Source organism: Vombatus ursinus, unplaced genomic scaffold (assembly GCF_900497805.2).
Source record: "Vombatus ursinus unplaced genomic scaffold, bare-nosed wombat genome assembly UNPS02014791.1, whole genome shotgun sequence".
In the NCBI taxonomy this organism is placed as follows: domain Eukaryota; kingdom Metazoa; phylum Chordata; class Mammalia; order Diprotodontia; family Vombatidae; genus Vombatus; species Vombatus ursinus.
Window position 1 is genome coordinate 72,393,891 of NW_020954569.1, and position 24,180 is coordinate 72,418,070.

The following is a 24,180-nucleotide window of genomic DNA, read 5'->3' on the forward strand; positions in this document are numbered from 1 at the left end:
CTATCTTGACCCTACTAGAGTCAGAAATCTACCAAGCTTTCTAACTATTCTAGCCTAATTTTGTGGAATCATAAATTTCTCATTGTTTGAGCAGCAATTTGGCTTACTTAAATGTAACTGAAGACACTATCACACATGACCTTCTCACTCTTCTGCACAAAGTTCATATTTTCTTGATTATCTTTTCCCCTTTGAAATGGGATGTAGATTTTTCTGAAGGACATTTAATACTATGTTTAAAACTAACATATTTTTATAGACAACCATAAAAGCATAGAACCAAAGATATATAATGCAAGAGCTGGCATCCTTAACTTTTCCTAGTTAATGATATCACTATAATATTTTTTTTCAATTTTTTTTCATTGATATCTTTGTTTTTATATAACCTTCACTTCTGAGTATACATTTTCCTCCTCCTGTCTCCAGTGAATTATCCATTGGAACAAAGAATGAAAAAGAAAGGAAATAAAAAAAGCAGTTCAACAAAACAAACCAACACATCAACTCAATTTGATAGTATGTGCAGTGTTGCACAACAATACCCTCCACACACACACACACACACACACACACACACACACACACACACACACACACCTTTGCAAAGAAAGAGGGAAGTGAATTTTTGCATCTCTTCTCTGGCACTAATATATTATTGCTCTATTTCCACAAACTCGGACTCCTTGCTTTCTGACATGAAGCATAGTATCTCCCTGTGCTACAAGAAAGATGAGATGAAACTCTCATCATTTGAGCTTACTCTGCTTGCAAGGAAAAAGGAAAAAAAAAATTGTTGGTTTTTGGGTTTGTCTGTTTCTTTGTTTGTTTTGGGTTTGTTTGTTTTCCAAAAGTTTAGAGAACCTACATTGTCATACTCTCCTCCAACAAAATTGTTCACTGTCAGTTTAGAAATAATTGTTGGACATGAAATCACATTAACAATGAGATTCACAGTTCTTTTGTTAGTTTTCACCCCCAAAAAGTTCAATTTATGTAAACAAATCAATGTATTAATGAAAGTGGGCATGATGAAATTACTTCAACAAATGACATTTTAAATGGCAGGTTCAAATATATAATTTAATAAGTTCCAACTTCTGTTACATGGGCATTCCTGCCTAATGGTTTTGGAGGAAATGTTTCATTTGTAGCTTAGATCCTTTAGAGAAAGATAGGACTTGAAAACTTTTAGCGAGTTTTGCTTCCTGAGATTCAGGACATACTATGAGACATCTTGTTTTTGTTTTTGTGTTTCTTTCTATCTCCTTCCATTGAATAATAGATCAACCATTTTATCTTTAAGGCTAAAAACCACTTTATCTTTCCTAAGGCAGAGCCTTATAGGATGTCAAAATCTTGCCATGTTGAGCTTCTCAAAGTGAAGGCAAAGGCCAGATTGATAGTGAGAGGAGTTTAACTTTAATTTCTTTTGGTTCTGGACCCTCTGTATATACAGTTGGATGAGTTCATAACTCAAATGTAGTGATTTTAATCAAGATGGAAGGCTTTGAACTAATTTAAGCAACCTCATCAGTTAATGTTTAGGAAATTGGCTGGTTAGAAATGCCTTCCAAAATAAATGAAAAGCTGTATACCTGGCAATAATGACCTAGTATAGGTCATTATTATGACCTAATATTAATAGGAAATTAATCACTGACTGCAGTTAAAAGCAACTTCACCAAGGACCATCAGACTCTCCTAGTTGGACATTAATCCACTTGACAGTTCCTGCTCTTCATTCATTATTCCTTAAATATTTTCTACAATGTTATAATGATGCAACACTAGGGAACATCAATATCTTGTACTTCATGATACTATTCTGAACCCAATGACTGATTTTTAAGTAGAATTCATATACTCCTTGACAGGTTATAAATTATATGTGCTTTATAAATGGATTCTTAAGGAGGAGAGGGAAGTAAATTGTGAGTACATGGTATCAAATAGTTTATTTTTGAAAGCATCAAATAAGTAGGATATTCCTCGTAAGCCATGACCTCTGATTAACATCACAGAATAATTTGTGTGACACAAAGTAGCATTCACCTCCCTTTTCTCCCACTTAATAGTGCAATTTGGTTTTTTCCTCTCAGAGATTATTGTTTCCCATCCCATTTTAGAAGTTTTAGTCATACAAGTTACCTGATTTAGCATGGTAGAATTTGACTGCCATGCCTACCAAACCGGCCAAGCCTACCTATTTCTGTCTTCTTCCAGAGCCACCGATAGGACAGATGCACCCCCCACATGGCAGTGTCACTCCTCAGAAGAACAGCAACTTGCTTGTGATCATCGTTGTCACTGTTGGGGTCATCACAGTATTGGTGGTGGTGATAGTAGCTGTGATATGCACCAGACGCTCTTCAGCTCAGCAAAGAAAGTAGGTGAAAGCTGGAAAACAGGATGGGGGGGGAACTCAATGGAATGCTATCTAATCATGTTCTGTTTTTTAGCAACATACTTGCAAAACAAATTCATCATCGTCATCATAACAACTGGCATTCATAGAGCACTTCAGCTTTTGCAAAATGTTTTCCATGTATTATGTAATTTAATCCTCACAAAAAAATCCTCTGAGGGAGATCCTATTATTATTGTCATTTTATGAATAGGTATTTGAGTCAAATAACTAGTAATTGCTTCAGGCAGGATTTGAAAGCAGGTCTTCCTGAATGCAAGTGGAGTTATCTATCCCCTGTGGCACACAGCTACCTCTTATGCTATGGTATCATACACAGATCTCACTCTGGGTACCTGGCCATGAGGATCATTTTTCATTCTTCATTCCAAACAAATTATCTCTAATGGTGTTAAACAAAGTCATGGGTACATAACATTAGAATCTTCTTAGAGACACTAAATTTCTGGCAGTTTTGCCCTCTTTGAGATGGTTTCCTAGCATGTGAAAAAGGCTATATGGGCATAAAGAGTCATCGACTTGAACTGGCCCTCTCTTGATTTTATTCTACCTTGTTGTATAGTCCAAAGTGGCCTCCAACTAGACTATTAAATCTTTTTAGGTATAATATTTTGTCCAGACCTATGATTTCATTGATGTAGGAAATTTCCAGCAAGAGAATTCCCTTTACCAAAGCAGATTTAGCATTTGCTTTACAACTGATAGATCTTAAATCTAGAGTTGGACAAGACCTCAGAGTTCTTCTAGTCCTACTTCCTCTTTTTACTGATGAAAAAATGGGGGCAGAGGAAGGTTTGCCCAAGGTCACAGAGGCAATAAGCATTAGAAGTAGGATTTGAATCCAGACCAGGCCTACTGACTCCAGAGCCAATACTCTTTCCACTGTAATGTGCTATTTTAGAAAGCTGACTGAAACACTAAGATGATTATTATTTTGTCCAAGGTGAAACAGTATTTGTTAGAATCAGGAATTGTACTCAGAATGTCCTCACTCTAAAGTCAGCTCACAGTACACTATGCAGCACTTCCTCTCTTAAGTATAATGCAGATATTAAATTATTTTGTAAAGAAGTCCAATTATTTTTTTTCCAAAATTGAAGGGATTCAGTCCTGGTTTATTGGCTTGAGATGAACTTTGGGTGATACATTGGAACTGGTGAAATCACATACAAAGAAGCTAAAAATTGCTGTATCCACATTTTTGTATAGATTTCCATCTTATGGACAGTCAATGAATCTGTATGAGTAATAAATAGACCCTCCTCACATAAATCTTAAAATCTAGCTGGGGAGATGAGGTATAATTCAGGCATAAATAAATAAGTTTAAAATAACACTGAAATGAACAAAACATCTAGTATTATGTATGGCAATTAAGTGAAATATGTTGAAAACGTAACTGTTCAAGTTATTTGAAGAGCATGGATAGGAAGTTAAAGCTGGAAAGAGGAAAATTTAAGCTTTATTTCAGGAAAAAGTTCTAAGAATTAGAACTATCCAAAGGTAGATTGGACTGCCTAAAGAGATGTGCTCAACATCAGTAGAGGTCTTCAAGTAGAAGATGAACCAACCACTTCTTTGGTATAGTATTGGGGGAGTTTCTTTTGGTATAGATTAGAACAGATGGCTATTGTCATCCTTTGCAATTCTAAAATACTATGATAAGTATATTTAAATGTGCAGTGAGGTAAATTCATAAGAGGAGGAAGAAACAAAATGCTATTAGAGTTCAGGGAAAAGAAGATAGCTTCCATCTAGATATGTTCAGAGAGGCTGTGGATTGTAGGCAGAATTGGATGGGCGGGGCAGGTAGGTGGTGCAGTGGCCCTGGAGCATTGGCCCTGGAGTCAGGAGGACCTGAGTTCAAATCTGGCCTCTAACACTTGACACCTACTAGCTGTGTGACTCTGGGCAAGTCACTTAACCCTGATTGCCACACACACACACACACACACACAACGAAAGAAATAGATGGGCAGTGTTTCTGGTTAGAGATAAGAGCATACTCAACTCCAAATAATAGGGAGAAAGATATGGAGACAGGAAAGCTTAAGGCGTAGTTAGGGAATGTGGTCTGATTTGCCTGAGTGTAGGATAAGTAGATGACAATAGTGTTAATAAAGCTGGAAATGTATATTAATCAAGCTTTGTTTTTTCATCCATTATCTGAGAAAGGAGTGGACATAAGTTAGCTATCAACAAGAATAACTAGGCAGGTGATTGGCAAGGAGAAGGAAACAGTGTAGAAGTAAGAATGGGGCCAGTGCATTATTAGTTTTTGGCAAGGTAAAAAGTAAGAATTATGCTAGTTTGAGTCCTTTTCCTCAGATGTGTCTATTCTTGACTTCTTGATATGACACATACCTTATGTGGTTTCCAGATGGTAATTAAATTCTTCTCCAGTCTCTGTCAGAAACAACATTTGTAGGGAACCTCTATTTGCATTTCAGCCTTGGCAAGAACCACTAATTGTAAATCAAATGCAACTAAGTCATCTAATTTCATCTCCAGAGAAGGTCAGAAGCCAATATAAATAAATAAGGTTTTATTCAAAAGACTCTAGTGACTAAGCTTCAAACAAAACAACAAGGCACAGCAAACAGGCACTTTCCCATAACAATTAGCCACAAGAGTTATCAATGAGAATGACAAAGGGCTGAAGATTTCACTTCCAATAAGTATGAAAGGCGAGAAAAAATTTTGCAGTGAATTATTAACTATAATGCATAGTTGCATTTTTCCAATACCAAATAATAAGTATGTAGATGTAAGGTTAGATAGGTTGAGCTAATCAATCAATCACCCAGTACCCCATAAGCTCTGATGCCTAATAAAGACTCAATCAATCTCTTATACTCATATATGGGGGCCTTATGTGAGACAAATATTGGGCCCTTAGCATTTGTGAGGACTCCCTCGAAAGATTCTCCATCCAGGACTTTTGTTATTGGATACCCTAGAATTCAGGATTCTTTTCTCTTTCTCTTGTTTTAGACTGAAATTGTAAAGTAGGCAAGTTTTCCTTAAATGTCAGACCAGTTTCTTTGTCATAACTTTTCTTTGAATGTTTACTTACTATTATCTATTGTATGACTGTACCTATTATGAGTATTTAGGCTAAGAGCTGTTTGAGTTGCGTATATCTGACATACAGGTACCTAAATTTTCATAGAATACACTGATTGTTCATAAAAATTCATTTTTTTCTTTTTTACTTTTAAGTAGTCTTAGAATGTTTGCATTATTTGTGTCATAAATTCAGACAGAATGTTTAAATCTTTATTAACAGCATAGGAAAACAGGTCTAGAAACCCTGAGTAATCAACCCTAAACACTTTATCATTTTGGGGAACCCCATACCACTTTGAGGTCTTTTCCAATTATATTTTTAAGTTAACCTGTTTGTCCTGGTGAGGCGGTGAATTAGAAACTACATTTGGATTGCCCTTACAGCTGCAGAGATCCATCAGTGGAAATTCTGGCCACCCTTTGTTAATAGAGACCCAGAAGAAATTTTCCTATACCTCCAGGAGAATCATATATGATGCAAGGACACCTGGAAAAATTTTGATGTGCCCTTTATACAGTGGGACACCTAGAAATTTTGTCCAGACCATAACTGGATGGCTTTATGCTCTCGGGGAATCAAGGAAAGTTTTCACCCAGAACAGGTTCATTTGAAGAGTGAGGAGATGAATTCAAGTTGACCCTAAGTCCTTTCCTTCCAGGAGAATCCTACATGCTCTATAATCACTCTAAGGGACTAGACTTTCCCTCTTATAAGTTAGGCTTGATTTTCTTTTTTCTTGTCTTCATTATTTCAGATTGGGAAAGGCCTTCCAGGCCACAAGACAGATGTTAATCTATGAGAACTTTGTAAAATGTTATTTGGCTGTTGTAGCACCATGTATTTGGTCAAATGGATAAATGTTAACAACTAGATTATAATTTTTAAAAAAGTGTCACATAGACCTTTCTTGAGATAATTTAGTACAAAGCACTGGTACAAATTCTCAAAAAGGCTAATGTAGAAATTCTAGGATTTTAGACTAGGGACTCTGCCAGCATGCTCTAATAGATTTCCCAAGGAAAACAAATATTACAATCACCCTTCCCAAATAGTAACACATTCCCTTGTTAGTGAGGCAGTGTGGTGGAGTGGGAAAAAACACTGAACCTATAGTCAGAAGTTATAGATTTAGTTCAAAAACTAACAAGCTGTTTAAAAATGATCATTTGACCCCTTTAAGCCTCAATTTATTAAACTATAAAATGTGGATAGTAATCTTTATATAACCTGGCTCAAGAGGTTGTTGTAAGGAAAGCAATAATTTAACTTAGAGTGGTTTTGCTAAGGCATGTTGTTGTTGGGTTAAGAGATTTACATAGCTGAGGCACTATAATGCTTGGAATTCCCAGTAAAATTATGAATATGTACACCTTGGAGAAATAATAAATCAACCAACATCAACCTTAATGTGATGTTAAAGCTCCTGAGGGAAAGAGGCACAGCCCACCTAAGGAAACACAGTGTGTATTTGGGAAGAGTTAGGTGGGAGAAAAAATTCAGTCTGAATGGAAAGGAATCATGAGGGAAGTTGACATAGGGTTTGAAAGTTTGCAAAGAATTTTTCATTATCACATCTTATTAGAAACTCACAACAGCCTTACAAAAGAAGTATGGCAGATACTATGTCAGTCTCTGGGTCCCAAGTAGGAAAGACACATACAAATGTGGAAGGGCATAAAGTCTTGCTGACAGCCCTCCTACCCTTTTTAAATGAGATCCTTAATGTTTGATCTGGGATTCTCTGCCCTCTCTTCTCAGAAGTCAGAAGACTTCAATTCAACAGGGATTTTTATGTACCTCCTGTGGTCAAGATACCATGCTAAACATTGGCAATAGAAACTAATGATGATGATTATGATGATAACCTTGACCTCAGAAGCTTCAGGGTGGTTAAAAAAATCCTTTTATTTCCCTCTAAATAACCAAGTACTGGTTAAAGGTATGTTCTGTTAATCCACATGGAATATGGGCGTGTTTCTTTTCCAAACTTCTCCATTTCAAACTAATCTGGAAAATCTCAATATCAGAGGTCATGGAGGGGCAGAGCAAGTGTTCACATACTGAAAATACAGTTGGTACTCTTTATGGCATATTCAATTTCTTTTTCTAAAATAGGATTAAGTATTCAATTTCCATGTCTATTAAGCTGGGCAATTCATGTTTTTGTAAATATTCATACATTTCATTTAAACTGTCACTTTTATTGGCATTTAATTGGGCAAAATAGTTCCTAATAATTGCTTTAATTTCACATTCATTAGTTATGCATTCACCCTTTTCATTGTTGATGCTGGTAATTGATTTTCTTTTTAAAATCAAATTAACCAATGGTTTATCTATTTTATTGTTTGTTTTTCATAAAGCTGCTCCTGGTTTTATTTATCAACTTAACATTTTTTGTTTAATTTTATTAATCTCTCCTTTGATTGTCAGGATTTCTATTTTGGTGTTTAATTGGGGATTTTTAATTGGTTGTTTTTCTATTATTTTTAATTCCACACCCAATCTATTGATTTGCTTTTTCTCTGTTTTGGTGATGTAAATATTTAGAGATATAAAATTTCCTCTAAGTACAGTTTTGGCAGCATTCCACAAATTTTGTTTTGTTATATTGTTGTCATTGTGTTTATGAAATTGTTGATTATTTAAAAAAAAATTGGAGAAGTGGAGCCAAGATGACAGAGAAGCACTCAGCCAAACTCTTTCACATCTCCCTCCAAACAACTCTAAAAGAATGCCTCAAATTAAATTCTGGAGCAGCAGAACCAACAAACAGTTGAGGTAAAACAATTTTCCAACCCTTGACAATTTATCAGTTTGGCAAGAAAGTTCTGTCTCACCAGGGTGATGGTTGGACCAGAAGTGCAGCATGGAATGTTGTATTAACAGTTATATTGTCAGACACAGCATCTTCTGTAGCTCTTAATCCACTGATAATGAATGGTTCAGACAAATAGTCAGACAGAGATTTCCATTTGCTTGCCCTGGATTCAGGACCCTGTTACATTGCCCATGCACAGTTCCAGCTTCCAGTCCCAGGGCCAAAAGGAGCAATAGCACTTGTGGCGCTAGGGACCAGGGACTCTAATCAAGGCTCCAGGGCAGAAAGGAGTGCTTATGGTTGCTCATAGGGAGTAGGGACCCTGGTCTCAATTCCAAGATAGAGAGGAACACTAACAATTGTGGCTGCAGGAGAGCAGGGGACCTGGTCCCAGTCCCAGGGCCAGGAAGAAAGCTAGCACTGGTGGCTATGAGGGAACAAAGTCCCTTCCTGGGTAAAGACCATAGCAGAAGCCAGGGGAGAAGTGACCACACTCTCCTTAGGTCATACCACCTTGGAAGCATCAAAAACCTACAAACCACCCAGGGCCATCTCTGAAAACAGTAGCATAAAAGACCTAAAGCTTGGGACAGTGCCCTCTCCACCCCAGGAGCAGAGCCCAACTTTAACAAGAAGTAAAAAGTCAAGAAACAGATTGGAAAAATAAGCAAACAACAAAAAAGAACCTGACCATAACAAGTTACTATGGTGACAGAGAAGATTAAGACACAATCTCAGAAGAAGACAATGATGTCAAAACAATTACAAACAAAGCCTCAAAAAAATGTTAATTGGATACAAGCCCAACAAGAATTCCTGGAAGTATTCAAAAAGGATTTTAAAAAACAAATAAGAGAAGTAGAGGGAAAATTGGGGGAAAAATGAGAGTGGTGCAAGAAAACTATGAAAAGAGCATCAACAGCTTGGTAAAAGAGACAAAAATACTGAAGAAAATATTAGAAAAATAGAATTAGCCAATTGGTAAAAGCACAAAAATCCACTGAAGAGAAGAAAGCCTAAAAAAAAGCAGAATTGGCCAAATGGAAAAAGAGGTACAAAAGCTAACTGAAGAAAATAATTTCTTAAAATTTAGAATGGAACAAGTGGAAGGCAATGATTCCATGAGACACAAAGAAACAATAAAACAAAATCAAAAGAATGAAAAAAAATAAAAGAAAATATGAAATATCTTATTGGAAAGTGAACTAACCTGGAAAATAGATTGAGGAGAGATAATTTTAAGAATGATTGGACTACTTGAAAGCCATGATGCAAAAAAAAAGCCTAGACATCATTTTCGAGAAATAATCAAGGAAAACTGTCCCGATATTCTAGACCAGAGGGTAAAATAGAAATTCAAAGAGTCTATTGATCAACTCCTGGTAGAGATCCCAAAATGAAAACTCTCAGGAATATTATAGCCAAATTCCAGAGTTCTCAGGTCAAGGAGAAAATATTGCAAACAGCCAGAAAGAAACTATCCAAATATGGAACCACAGTCAGGATCATACAAGATTTAGCAGATTCCACATCAAAGGATATCATATATATATATATATATATATATGTATATATATATATATGTATCAGATTCTACATTAAAGGATATTAAATATGATATATGTAATATATATCCTAGATATGCTAAAGGATTAATATGTTATTCTAGAAGGCAAAGGTGCTAGGATTACAAAGATTGAAACTGACTATAATCCTTTGGGGGAAAACAGTAGATATTTTATGAAATACAGGACTTTTAAGCATTCCTGATGAAAAGACCAGAGCCAAATAGAAAATTTGACTTTCAAATACAAGAGAAACATAAAAAGGTAAATATGAAAGAGAAATCATAAGGAAATTAATAAGTTTAATATGTTTACATTACTACATGGGAAGAGGATAATTGTAACTCCTAAGAACTTTATCTATATTAGGGCAATTAGAGGGAAAATACAGACAGAGGGCAGGGGTGTGAGTTGACCTATGATGTGATGATTTAAAAAAAAATAAAGGCATGAGAAAGGGAGATGTTCTAGGAGAAGCAGGAGAGGAAGAAGGGGGATTTTTTTTTCAATTTCTTTTCAAATTTGATTTTTTTTTCAAACAACAAAACCTTTTGGAACAATCTGAATAATTCAGATGAAAACAAAATTAGTTCATTTCTGAAATAGACAGCATGCCTGTGGAAGTATGAACTCTGTATATGAATGGGAACAATTGTAAAACATCCTCCGGCTCCTTCAGAAAGCTTTCTCCCATTATCTCCTTTGATCCTCACAACAACCCTTGGAGGTTTGCATGATTTATTTGTTTAAACATGCTGGTGGGTTTGAAATTTTACTTTGCTCAGGGCTCTTGAGTTAAATGACAATTGGGGAGAATGGAAATATTTCCTACTACTCTTATTAGTCTCTGCATATTTAGGTTATGAGCTTCATGATGCAGTCTACACTTAGAATGGTAGGATTAGAATTTCAGAGCTGTAAAAGACCTTAGATCTACATCATTTTAGTCTGATACTCTCATTTCAGAGATGAGGAAGCTGGGAGATACCGAGGTGAAATGACTGACCCAAAGTTACATAATTAGGAAAAAAAGTAGATGTATATCTTTGGCTAAGTTTTAAACTTCCCCTGGCCTCAGTTTCCTCATTTATAAAAATATAAAGTTGGTCAGATTAGATGATCTCTAAGGTCCCTTCAACTCTAATGATCTATAATTCTAAGACTAGAAAGATTCCAAAGGAACTGCACTGACAAAAAAATTAGCTAATTTGTCTTTCCTATGCTGTATGCTTTTGAAAGGGTGTAGGTGGCACAGTGTATAGAGTGCCACGCCTGGAGTCAGGAAGACCCCTTTTCTGTGAGTTCAAATGCAGCCTCAGACACTTACTAGCTGTGTGACCTTGGTCAAGTCACTTAACCCTACTTGCCTCAGTTTCCTCATCCGTAGTAAAATGAACTAGAAAAGGAAATGGCAAACCACTCTAATATCTTTGCCAAGAAAACCCCAAATTGGATCATGAATAGTTGGACACGACTGAAAAATGGCTTAGCAACAAAATACACTTGAAAGTAAATAAAATGTGTTTCTTTAAAAGTATTCTATAATTCTATCATTTTGCTAATTTGTATAGATATCCACTAAATTATTTGAATTAGTGAGATTATAACATTGCAATCATACTAAATAAGGTCTTTTTCTGAAAATTCAAATAGAAATGCTAATTACTTTTGAGGAAAATTGTCTATATAAAATACTGCTTATTGTTTCTTATAAGAAGCTGTCACTTCAGTTCCATACAAAATTAAAAACCTTCTCTATGTAGGGTAGTATGCCAGGCATATTTTCTACACAGGAGTATGGGTTGAGTTAAGTAGAGATACAACATGTACACAAATAAATATAACAAAAAGATAATTAAGGATTTAAAGACTAATATTTGGGAGAATCAGGGAAGGTTCTACAAAGGAGCTTCAAAAGAAGATAAGAATCCTTACATTATATTTTCTAAAATAAAATATAATTCAATTCTTTTTTTTTTACTTCTTCAATTAACAATCCCTAACACCTCCCCTCCCCAATTAAAAACAAAGGAAAAAAGGAGAAAATCCTTGTAAAACTTTTGCTTATTCTCTGCCAACAAAGTTCGACCTTGGTCACTGTCAATTTTTTTTCTGCACTCACACCTGAGTCCATTATCTCACTATCAGTTGGTGGGTAGCATGCTCCATCATTGGTCCTTTGGAGTCATGATTGGTTATTGCATTGATCAGAATTCTCAAGTCTTTGAAAACTGTTCATCTTTACAATATTTTTATTGTAAAAATTGTTCTCACTTTTGCTCATTTTGCATCATTTCATACAAGTTTTCCCAGGATTCTTTGAACCCATCTCCTTATTTCCTATAGCACAATAGTCAGTCAACAAGCATTTATTAAGCATTTACTATGTGCCAGACACTGTGTTAAACTCTCTGTATCCCATTTTGTTTGTATACCATAATCAGTTCAGCCACTCCCCAATTGAAAGAAATCTCATTAACATCAGGTTATTAGCTGCCACAAAAAAAGAAATTATAAATATTTATATGCATATGAGTGCTTTTCTTCTTTCTTTGATCTCTTTGGGATATAGGCCTATTAGTACTGTTATTGAGTCAAAGGGTATGCACAGTTAATAACTTTGGGGGCATAATTCAATATTCCTTTCCACAATGGCTAGAACAAGGAAAAGGTGCTTTATAGGAATGATGAATATTTTGTGTGAATGCCTGGAGTTCAAAGATGGGCTGTTGACTTAAGAGAAGTCAACCGGCCTATTAGTCTAGTATATAAAAGAAAGTAATATGAAATAAGACAGGAAAGGTAAATGGGAGCCAGATTGAGGGGAGTAGTACTGACTTTGAGGTTAAGTGCTAAGGTAAAAAATTAGCATGGTCTTATAGAATTTGTTTATTTTGGAGGTGATAGAAAAACAGTAAAAATTTTTAGGTTTTTAGGTGACACAATTCTAAAAATGAAATATCAAGCTAACATTGGTGAACTTCAAGAAGGTTCCATGTATGAGAAGAGAGAAAATTAGAAGATGAACTTTACTGTCAAATTTTATGAGAAAAGATGTCTAGCTCTAGGAAAAGCATCCAGTAGTCATTATGGAAATTCCAAAAGATATTGGCAAGGTGTTGCCCTGCAACCAAGAAATCAAAAGCTATAGATAATTATCAGCAAAGGTATTTAGGACAAAACAGAAAATATTATCCCTCCATTGTACAAAACTATGGTGTAGCCATATCTGTACACCTACCTAGTGTTTATTGTTAAATTTCATGAAAAAAGAGTGAAGGGGAAAGAGGGAGGAAGGGAATAAGCATTTATATAATTCTTACTGTTTGCCTGGCTAAGTGATTTTTACAAATGCTATCAAATTTGACCCTCACAACAACCTTATGAGGTAGGTGCCATAGTTATCTTTATTTTACAGTTGAGGAAGCTGAGACAAACTAAAGTTAAGTGACTTGTTCAAGATCACATGGTGTCTGAGGCTGAATTTGAACTCAGGTCTTCCTGACTCCAGGTCTAACACTCTATTTAATGCTCCAGTTGCCACCATGAATGCCTTTATGGGAGACATAAATATGCTAGATATGCACCAATAAATTACTTGGACAAATATTTATTAAACATATACTATATGTAAAGAGCTATGCTCAGAAATAGACCATTAAAATGACTAAATAATGGAGGGTAATCTACTTGTGATCTATAATAATAATTAATATTTATATAGAGTTTTAAGGTTTACAAAGAACTTTATATACAATATTTCACTAGGTTCTCATAATAGTCTTATGAGGTAAGTATAACAGGTGTTATTACAGAATCATTTTTGTTGTTGTTCAGTTGTTTTTCAGTTGTGTCCAATTCTTCATGACCCAATTTGGTGTTTTCTTGGCAGAAATACTGGATTGGTTTGCCTTTTCCTTTTCCAACTTATTTTACAGATGAGGAAACTGAGGCAAACAGGGTTAAGTGACTTACCCAGGGTCATACAGCTAGTAAGTGTCTGAGGACTAGATATGAACTCAGGAAGATTAGTCTGACTCCAGGCCACTGTGCCACCCAGCTGCCACAGAATCATTTTACAGAGGCTTAGAGTGCTTTGTGACTTGTATTAGTTGGTTACACAACTGGCATAGAAAACGGGATTTGAACTGAAGGCTTTTCTGACTCCAAGTCTAACCCTTTATCCAGAGCACCCCATAGTCTCATTAATATGTGCAAAGTCGTATGATTCTAGCTTGGAGGGAATAGGAAAGGGGTATAATGCAGATGCTAAGTGGGGATAGAATAAAGTTTGTAAAAACAGAATGAGTAGAGGAAGGGATGATATGGAGTAGTTTATAAGATTCTGAAATACTCAAATGAGTAGACACTTTTTTAAATTTGAAAGGTATTTTAGAACAAAGTACACAGTTTTTTTCAAATAATATTTTATTTTTCCTAATTACATGTAAAAATAATTTTAACATTCTTTTTAATTTTGAGTTCACAGTTATTTATATGCTACATGGTGAAAGTTAGGAATTCACTGTACATAAAAGGAAATGAAAATTGCAAATATATTTAGGCTCAAGAAGGGTTTAGACAAATAGATTTATGAATGATATATCTATAATTCGTTGTTAAGAGGATCTTGATGCATTTAGAGTGTGTCCTTAACTTTTGGATGTAGGTACCAAGGACAATCATACCTTTCCCCAAATTTTGCTATTTTGCTTTGATTTTATACATAAGGATTTATATTCTCCATTTTTAAAAGATGCTGCTCATATTTAAGGAGGTCTTTTAAAATGTAAATGATCGCAGTCCAAAGAAATTAAAATAAACAATTTCCTGTATAAACTTTCTCCATACAACCCTATACTAGGTGCTTTTTGTTTGTTTGTTTTTCCTCTTCTGAGATGAAGCTTTTAAATGGAACATACAGTTGGGGATCTGGCACACCAGGATCCCTTCTTGTTTGAGTTCCAGCCATTGGCACAAATCCTGTCCTTTTCTTTCCATCATTCTTTCAAAGCAGTTACTCCATGTAACTTCTAAGGAGAACTTGTCAGTGGCTGTTTTATGCTGGAGCTCCTAGGATTGGCATGTGACTGTCTAACCTATTGTCACTTCATGGATGAGCCTGAAGGTGATACTAGAGGAGAGGTCCTTTACATAAAAGATGAGCCTCTGGAGGTTTAATATGGCATCTTATACAATATGGTTTGTCTACATTGGAGTAAGAGAAAAGAAAGCCAAATACAAGTTCACTGATTCCTGGATCTCATAAGCCAACCCCAGGGAGTCCTTTTGTTTCTTTGAGGCAGCTAATGGAAAGACTTGAATTAATTGTTCTGGGAGCAGCAGAATATTGGGTTTGATCTTCTCTTTACAACTCCTTTCCTAGGAAACGAGCCACCCATAGTGCTGGCAAAAGGAAGGGAAGCCAAAAAGACCTACGGCCTCCTGATCTTTGGATTCATCATGAAGAAATGGAGATGAAGAATATTGAAAAACCAACTGGCTCAGACCCTGCAGGAAGGGACTCACCAATCCAGGGTTGCCAGGATATTACACCAGTCAGCCACAGTCAATCAGAAACACAGCTGGGAAGCAAGAGCACATCCCATTCAGGTACGTGATCATGCCATTGAGCTCACCGAAAGCTCATAGTTCTCATCCTCTGGTGATTTTCACTACCTGTTTAAAAACAGTCCTCTTTAGATTACTTTGTAAGTAATTTGCATTCATTTCTCTATGTCTCAAAAGTAGATTGTTTTTCAACCTAATTTTTAGGTTGTTCAGATTTACCCTTCCCTTTCCTATTGCCTGTCTTTTGCCAATTTTATTATACTTTCAAACCTACCCAAGTATATTGGGCATGGTAGATAGAGATCAAGAAATCATAACTCTTAGCACCTTCTATAAAAGTATATCTGGCAGTATAACTGTTGACTCAAATGAGTTTGGGGATTCTCTGTAAAAAATGAATTGTCTATGCTATTTTTGTCCCCAGTTATGGGGATAATTGAGATTTGGCTGCAAAACTTTTGTACATTCGTTTCAAAGCGTGCAAGGGAAATTGGAGGTCTGAAAATGCTGAGTACTATGCAATTTGAGCCCTGATTACTCTGGAGATGATATTTCTCCCACATGCAATCTCATTATCAACATGCTTGCTGAATGATTTTATATATAGACTGTGTCTACATGAAGAACATTGAAGAAAAAAGCAGTAGGGTTTGTGTGTGTGTGTGTGTGTGTGTGCATGTGTGTGTGTGTGTGCATGCATGTTTGTGTTTGTATGTAAGGACATGCCCTAACTCCCATAATGAGATACAGGTGTTTGTTCTGATGGTGCTTTGCCTACCATAGTTGCTAATATTTGATTAACAAGGCAAAAACAGTGTCCTGAATCAAAAGATCACCTGACCTTGCCATAGATCAGGCAAAGCACATCTGTTTGGCTCAGAGTAAGATGAAGGGATGAGTGGCTGCTATTGTATTATATATGTCAAATATTTTAATCATTTGCATATTTTAATTATAATAAGTAAACCCAGAGCCCTCATGCTTAAAAGAATGCAGAAAAATGCTATTACAGTGAATATCATTATAAACCAGCATTCCATAGTCTTTCCTGCTACCACCTCATTTACTCCCATGGGTTCCTCAGATGATATGCAGCCTTATCCACCCTCTGAGCTCCAGATTCTCCCACTGCTTGTAATAAACACACACACATATCCATTGGCATCTCAAATTCAACGCATGCTTAATCATGCTTATCTTGTGCTGTAAAATCATCCCTTCTTCTGATTTCACTGTTTCTTTTAGTGGTACCACCACTCAACCTGTCTCCCATTTTCATAACCTAAGGTTCTTCTTTGACATCCTTCTCCTTCAGTACCCACCCCCCCATCAGTTAAAAGACCATTTGACCCCAAAACAGAAACCTATTCTGCCTCTTTTGAGGCAGAGCTATTCAGCTCTTTTGAGCTGTCTGATCTAAGGCAAGTCATAACATTATAGAACCATAAATTTAGAGCTGGAAAGAACCTTAACAATTATTAAACCCAACCCCTTCACTTTACAGAAGAAACTGATACCTAGGAAGGTTAAATAATGTCAAATTTCATACATAGAGTAAATATCAGAGCCAGAATTTGAACCCAAGTCATAGGATCGTAAGGTTATGCTGCCTCCCTAAGTCACTTAACTCCTCTGGGACTCAGATTGTATGATCTCTAAAACTTGAATTTATTTTAAAGGAACTTTCACATCAACCATCTCAGGTATTCCTCCCAATGACCCTGAGAGGTAGGTAGAGCAGGTATTATTGTCTCATTTTACAACCAAGAAAACTAAGGTTCAGAAAAGAAAACTAAAGTCCAAGTTTCTCATATTGAGAAACAAAATGAATGCAGGTAGGATAAGATGAAAAACTGCTATTTGGTTAAAAATATGTTGGATAAATAAATGTCTGATATGCAAGATCTATAGAAAATTAAAACAAATATATAAAACCAAGAGGCATCTTTTAATAAATAAGTAGCAAAAGGCTATCCCCCAAATCAGAAAAGTCAGTGTTGAAGAGGCTCAAGGGAAAATAGGCACACTTAAAAATTGTTGATTAAACTGTGAATTGGTCTAATCATTCTGGTAAATAGTTTGCAATTATATGAGAATAGTAACTGTAGTGTAGATACCCTTTGATCCCAGTGCTAGCTCATAGTCCAAAGAGTTCAAATTGGAAGGGGAAAAAATACAGCAAAATATTCACCCTAGCAAAGACCTAAAAAACAAAATGGTTGCCCATCACTTTGGGAATGAGGAAACAAATTTTTAACTATGAATGGAATATTATTGCATTGTTAGAAACAATGAATATGAGAAATTCAGGTAAATATTGTAACATTAGTACAAACTAATATACAATAAAATAAGTATAACCTACAAAAGATTATATGAAGTGACGACAGTAATACACATGAAAACAATAATTAAAACAAAGCCATGTCTCTAATTGTAATGACCTATTTTGATCCTAGGGAAGAAATGAGGAAATACATCATCCTCTCTCCCTTTATTGAAAAGTGGGAAATTGAGTAGCACGTGGGGCAGTTAATTCTACTTTACTGTTTTTTGTTTGTTTGTTTCAGACAAAATTCATAATAGAATGGAAAGGGACTAGTATATCAGGAAATGACTGATAAATAAAAGGCATTAATCATTTTAAATGATAAATAAAAGGCATTAATCATTTTAAAAATACAAATTGTACACTGGTAGAGCAAACCTCCATTTTCTTCATCTTCACAAAGATTTTAAAAGTTTCTCTTCAATATTTGACAAAATGTGAAGTAAATTTTTTGAAAAATTAAAATGAAATTATATGAAAAATTAATTATATGAAATTAATTATATGAAAAATATATGAAAATTAAAATGAAAAATTAAAAAATTAAAATGAAATTATATGAAAAATTAAAATGAAAAATTAAGTATATTTTTAGGGAGAATAAAAGATCAAGAGAGATTGGGAGATAGAGAGAAAGAGGTAGAGAGGAAGAGAAAAAGAGGTGTATCAACTTGTCTAAGGTCATACAAGATGGAAAAAGCAAAGTCAAAACTTTGGTTTCCAAGCCCTGTTTGCCTTTCCCTTACATCATACTTCTACTCACACTGTGTTCATCTGAAGAATCACTTAGGCAATATTCAGTGTTTTTAAATAGCTTGATTGAGTTAAATTGAGACTTACTTTCAGTTTAGCCTTTTTTAAACTTTTCAACTAGAAAAGATTGAATTAACCAAGACTTTAAAATGTCTCAATTTTGACCTTGTATAGATATGCCTATAGATTACTTAAAATGACAAAGTTGAATGGGATAATAGTGAATATAATCAGGCAGTTGATTTGTTAAAAGAGGCACTTAGATGGCATTATTACAAAAAATAAATAAAAAGAAGAAGAAGATGAAAGAAAGAAAAGGTAAAGAAAGAATAGATCACTTTAGAGTTTGGATGTACTTAGATGTCAATTACAGATGACCCCTAGAAAAACATTAGCCAAATTTAAAAAAATAAACAAAACATGAGCAGCAAGAGCGGCTTACAAGAAAAAAAAAAGTAACTATTACTGTATTTAAATTGCTCTTTTAAAATCTGAATTGTCATGTTTTTGTACAAATGATTTCAGAAAGACATAAAAAGAACGACTATGAAAATGGTCAAGGTGTTGAGGATACATTTCTTGTCACTGTCATTAGAAGGACAAACTTACAGAATGATGAGTCTTTAGTATGTGAAAAGATGACCAGTGGGGAAAGAAAATTAAAGCACGGGAAATAATGGGATACTTTGAACATAAACTTATTCATCAATTCCCAAAATATTAGAATCAGGGGCATCCCTTGAAGCTTGATAAAGGTAATAAGAATGAGGAGGAGGTTTAGAAGGTAAGATAATAAATGTGATTTTTAGTTATTTTGAGTTTGAGATCTACAGATAGAAATTTGAAAGCCGTCTTCATAGAGGTGGTAGTTGAAGCCATGGCAGTGAATGAGTTTACCATAGGAGAATGTGAAGAGACAGAGACAGAGGCAAAGAGAAGAGAAAAGACACAAAAAAAGAATGGAGAGTAAGAAGTTCTTGCCATATGCTGGTCATGTGCCTTATAAATGCATTATATATTATGTGAACAATTGACAGCAACTTGATAGAGACATTTCTAATTCTGGGGGAACTTTGGAAGGAGAAAGGAAACAAAATAAATGAATAAAATTATATCCTGAAAATATGAGTTTTAATTAGAAATTGCATTGTGATATTTCAGTTAGAAACTCATATTTACCTAAGCAAGGTTGATAATATGATTTCTGAGTCAATAGTTGACAATTTTACTGAAAAATTCACCTCTTTTCACATTGCCTGAATAAACAATAATTGAGGCATATTGTGACTAGTAAATAAGAAAATCGTATTAAAATTTAAACATCTGAAAGGTTCAGACTGTATTTATGCATCAAAAGAAATAGCTGATTGTTCAATTCATTGGGGGTAAAAATCAGTGAACTCGGTTTCTTGACATTGCTGAGAAAAACATGTAGCAATTGGTGGTATTTTTTTCTCCTCCATAAGAACAAAAAGAGAAAAAAAAAGTTGAATTAAGTCAAGCATTAATTATGTGATGGAATATAACCAGTTTTCAAATTAATTTATTTTTGTGGATTCAACATTTAATTGGAACTAATTGATTTGGCCAGATGTTTTGATTTAACATAAACACAGGCTTAGTTTCACATGTGTAGGCAGGCAATGGCAACTTAAGCATTCTGGCTATTTTAAAATGCTGTATTAATAACAGAGGGAGTTGACATTTAAGTCTGAAAAGGTGTGTACGAGTGAAGCATGGTGTAGTAGAAAAAAATATTGGAGTTAGATTTAGAATACCTAGGTTCAAGTTGTACCTTGACCCTTTACTACTTCTATGACCTGATAAATCACTTAAATTACTTAATCTCTGCAAGTTCATGCCACCATCTCCAGTATCACAGAGTCAGAATTTAGAGTGGGAAGGGCCATGATCAGTCATCTAGTTCTCCTCATGCCTGAAAGGGGTTTTCGCTAAGGAATTCCTTGACATAAATGAATACTTGACAAATAGTCTTTCCGCTTCTACTTTAAGAGTTCTAATGAGGGGGAACCCGTCACCTCTCAAGCAGTCCTTCCCACATTTGAACAGTTCTGATCATTTATGAATTTTTCCTACAAACCTACATTTGCCTTTTTGCAACTTTATACCCATTGCTCCTGGGTCTGCCCTCTAGAACCAAGCATTGCTGGTCTAACCCCTCCTGCTTATGACAGATCTTCAAATACTTGAAGAATGGGGTATTTGAAGATCTGTCATAAGCAAGAAGGGAACTATGTGTGATAGATGTCTTCAAATTCTTGAGTTTGTTTTGTTTTGTCTAGACCTCTAATTTCATCAATAGGGAGAATTCTCACTGTGGAAATTTCCTCTATTGCCATAGGTGATCTAGATTTGAGTCCTGCTGATGACACTTACAATCTGGTGACATTGGACACGTTGCTGAAAATTTCTGGTCCTCAATCAGTGCTGTAATTCTTATTGGCTAAGGTAGAGACCACAGAGATCTCAGGCAGGGGAAAGAGTTCTTGACATTTTGATACAATGATCAGGCAAAGTAAAGAGCGGTGCCACTTGGTGAGAGGGCTCATGCGGATGTATTGATTCTCTTTAGGTCCTGATGCTGAAGAAGCTGGAAGCACTATGTCGACACTAGAGCGATCACTTGCTACCCGAAGAGCCACTCGGGCCAAACTGATGATTCCAATGGACTCCCAGCCGAACAACCCCAGTGAGTAAAGGGCCTCTCCCTACTCCCCTGAGACCAGCCATCTGCTGGTAGATTTCTTACACCAAGTGACGGTGATTTCCATCACAGATTTTTCCTTTTATCTCCACCCCCACCCCACCCCTTTGTGGAAATTAAAAGATAATAAGGAACATTGACAGCTGTCTTCACAAAGCAGAGCAGAATTGTGAATAGAAACTGGGAGTCAAGAGGCATTGAGATGTGTAGAGCTTAGGGAGCCAGAGTCACAATGACCTGAGTTCAAGTGCAGCCTCTGGCAAATACTGCCTCTGTTGTTCCCAAGCTAGTCTGCTCCCGTCTCAGTTGCCCCCAAGCAATTTTCTAAGATTGTAAATTACAGAACAAATGCTGATCTGCTTTGGCAGAGGGGAATTCTCTTCTCTAATGAAATTACTATTAAAGGAAAAAGAAAAAAAGAAAGGAAAGGGAACCAGAATTCTAAGACCTTGTCTATGCAATCATTTGAGATGGCTGTGAACAGTTTACTGAGTAACTGTCCTGGTGTTCCCATCAGGGAGAGAAGGGGATCAAAAGATAAGTGTGTTGTTCAGAGTCATAATTGCTTGATGCCATATGGGGATTTGGGAATGGAGGACAGAGTAGAAGGAGAATAGGCAGTCTAAGGCTTTGCCCAGTGTGCTGAATGAAAAGTCCAAGACATAGTTTCTGGGTAACTAATAATCAATTTATTAATTAGGCTAGGAGATAATCAGTTGAGGTCAGTGGTTCTTTCCATAACCAAAGACTCCATATGGAAGTTCCTTGAGTGTTTAAATGCCTTTAGAAAAGGGGTTGGCCCTGAATAGTAGAAATCAATTCTGATTGGTTAACAATTAATTAGAAAGTGAATATTATAATGAGAGTTGGGCCTTTTTCTAATGAGGGACTGAGTACATGACTTTGATAATGTCAGCACTTTTAGACAAAAAGAGTCATTTCCACCCATTGTGCCTCCAGTAATCTATATAAAAGGATCTATTCTAAATTGACAAATGCCAGAATTCACCTAGATTGGAATCTCTTTACCCTTTAATCATAAATAAACTCTCTCAGTTGAGTGGGGTCCCACCCAAGATTGAGGAGAATGTCTCAGGTAGCTAGGTGGTGCAGTGGACAGAACTCTGACTTTGGAATCAGGAGGACCCTGCCTTCAAATCCAACCTCAGGCACTTGACACTGACTAGCTCTGTGACCCTGAGCAAGTCACTTAACCCTGATTGCCTCATCAAAAAAAAAAGAGAGAGAGAGAGAGAATGTCTTGTTGTCAGCCCTGTTCTTCACAAGGATTGGGCTTTGAATGAGTAAAAAGAGAGGGAAATAAATCCTGTTCATAATTAGCTATTAATAATAAAAAAAGATCTTTGGGTCCCACATATAAAATTGGTTATTAATATAATAAGAAAATAATCATTTTTTCTCACCAGTGCATTCAAGGTGAAACAAGCTGAGATAATCAGGTTCAGTTTTCTGAGTTTAAGACTCTTTATAGGAGGCAGCTAGGTGGCGCAATGGATAGAACACTGGTCCTGGATTTAGGAGGACATGAGTTCAAATTCAGCCTCAGACACATAACATTTACTAGCTGTGTGATCCTGGGCAAGTCACTTAACCCCATTGCCTAGCCAAAAAACAAAAAAAAAAGAAAGACAAAAGAAAAGAAAAGAAGAAAAAAAAGACTCTTTGTTCTCCAGGAAGGGCTAGGGGAGAAGTTTCTCAAAGGTTACCAACATCAGCTTTGGCCAGCCAATTGCATGACAGTAGAACTGAATATTAAGACTGAGACTAAGACTATTTCAATGATAGGAGAACTAGAGGATGGCTAATGAATTTTAACTGCTAAAAGAATAGGATTTAAGTATAGAGCACTTTATAAAATGTGAGAGAATGAACTTTCTGTCCATGTCAACCTCTGGGACCCACCTCCCTTCCCATCCTCCATAACTATATATTTTCATTTCATTTAAATTCTCTTTAACTGCCCAGAAGGCTGATGGACTGTTATCATATAATAGGGGAGGAGAAGAGGGAAGGAAACACTGTGATCTTCTCCCTGCTGGTGACCTGAAATTTGGAGACCAGTAAATTAGCAGAATTAATCAAGTATTTATTAAATGCTTACTATATGACAGGTTAATCACTGGGGATACAAAGAAAGTTAGAAACAGCTTTTGCCTTCAAGGAACTCATAGTATAATGGGGGGAGATAATGTGTTTTTAAATTCATAGATTCATATAAGATGCAGACAGAGTAGATAGAAAATAACCTTCAAAGTACAGATTCTAGCATCTGCTGTGGGGGTGGGCACTTGGGAGGACTGAAAAAGGCCTGTTGCAGAAGATGGCATTTGAGTTGAGTGTTGAAGGAGTGGAATGACTTAAAAGTTGAAGAGAATCCCAGTGAGAGGAGACCTGTGTTGGTTGGTAGGAAAATTGTGGCATTACAAAATTGTGGCAAGTACCAATGACACTAAGGTTTCCCTCCTCCACATGGTCACCTACTTCTATTTTTAGTCTCTACTTACTCTAATCCATGTTGCATACAATTACCAGATTAACCTTAAAAGACAACTTTGTGTCAATCCTCCCATCCCACCTTAAAAACCTTTCATGACTCCTCACTACATAACTAATAAAATATGAGCACCCCTGCCACCCAGCCTGACATTGAATGCTTCTCATAGTTTGACAATAGTTTACCATTTTCAGAATTATCTTCTACGAGACCCTTCCTACCAAATACCCTATATGCCAGCCCGACTGCCCTATTTACAATCCCTCAAGCTTGCCTTCCCTTTGCTACATCTATACTTTTGTTCACACCATCTTACATTTCTAGAATACTTACCTGTTCTTTACATTTTAAAATTATTTATATTCTTCAAAGAATCTTTCAAATACCACCTCCTCCAGGCAAT

The 24,180-nt window shown here is 35.8% G+C and overlaps 1 protein-coding gene across 1 annotated transcript in view; it reads left to right on the forward strand.

Moving 5' to 3' along the window:
- DCC (DCC netrin 1 receptor) overlaps positions 1–24,180 on the forward strand; it is a gene marked incomplete at its 5' end in the record, with an annotated part of 954,021 nt that overhangs the window by 868,662 nt on the left and 61,179 nt on the right. The window contains 3 exons of the mRNA XM_027869065.1: positions 2,227–2,389; positions 15,271–15,497; positions 21,131–21,247. Coding sequence (XP_027724866.1) covers positions 2,227–2,389; positions 15,271–15,497; positions 21,131–21,247 — 507 coding nt within the window. The remainder of the gene's footprint in view (positions 1–2,226; positions 2,390–15,270; positions 15,498–21,130; positions 21,248–24,180) is intronic.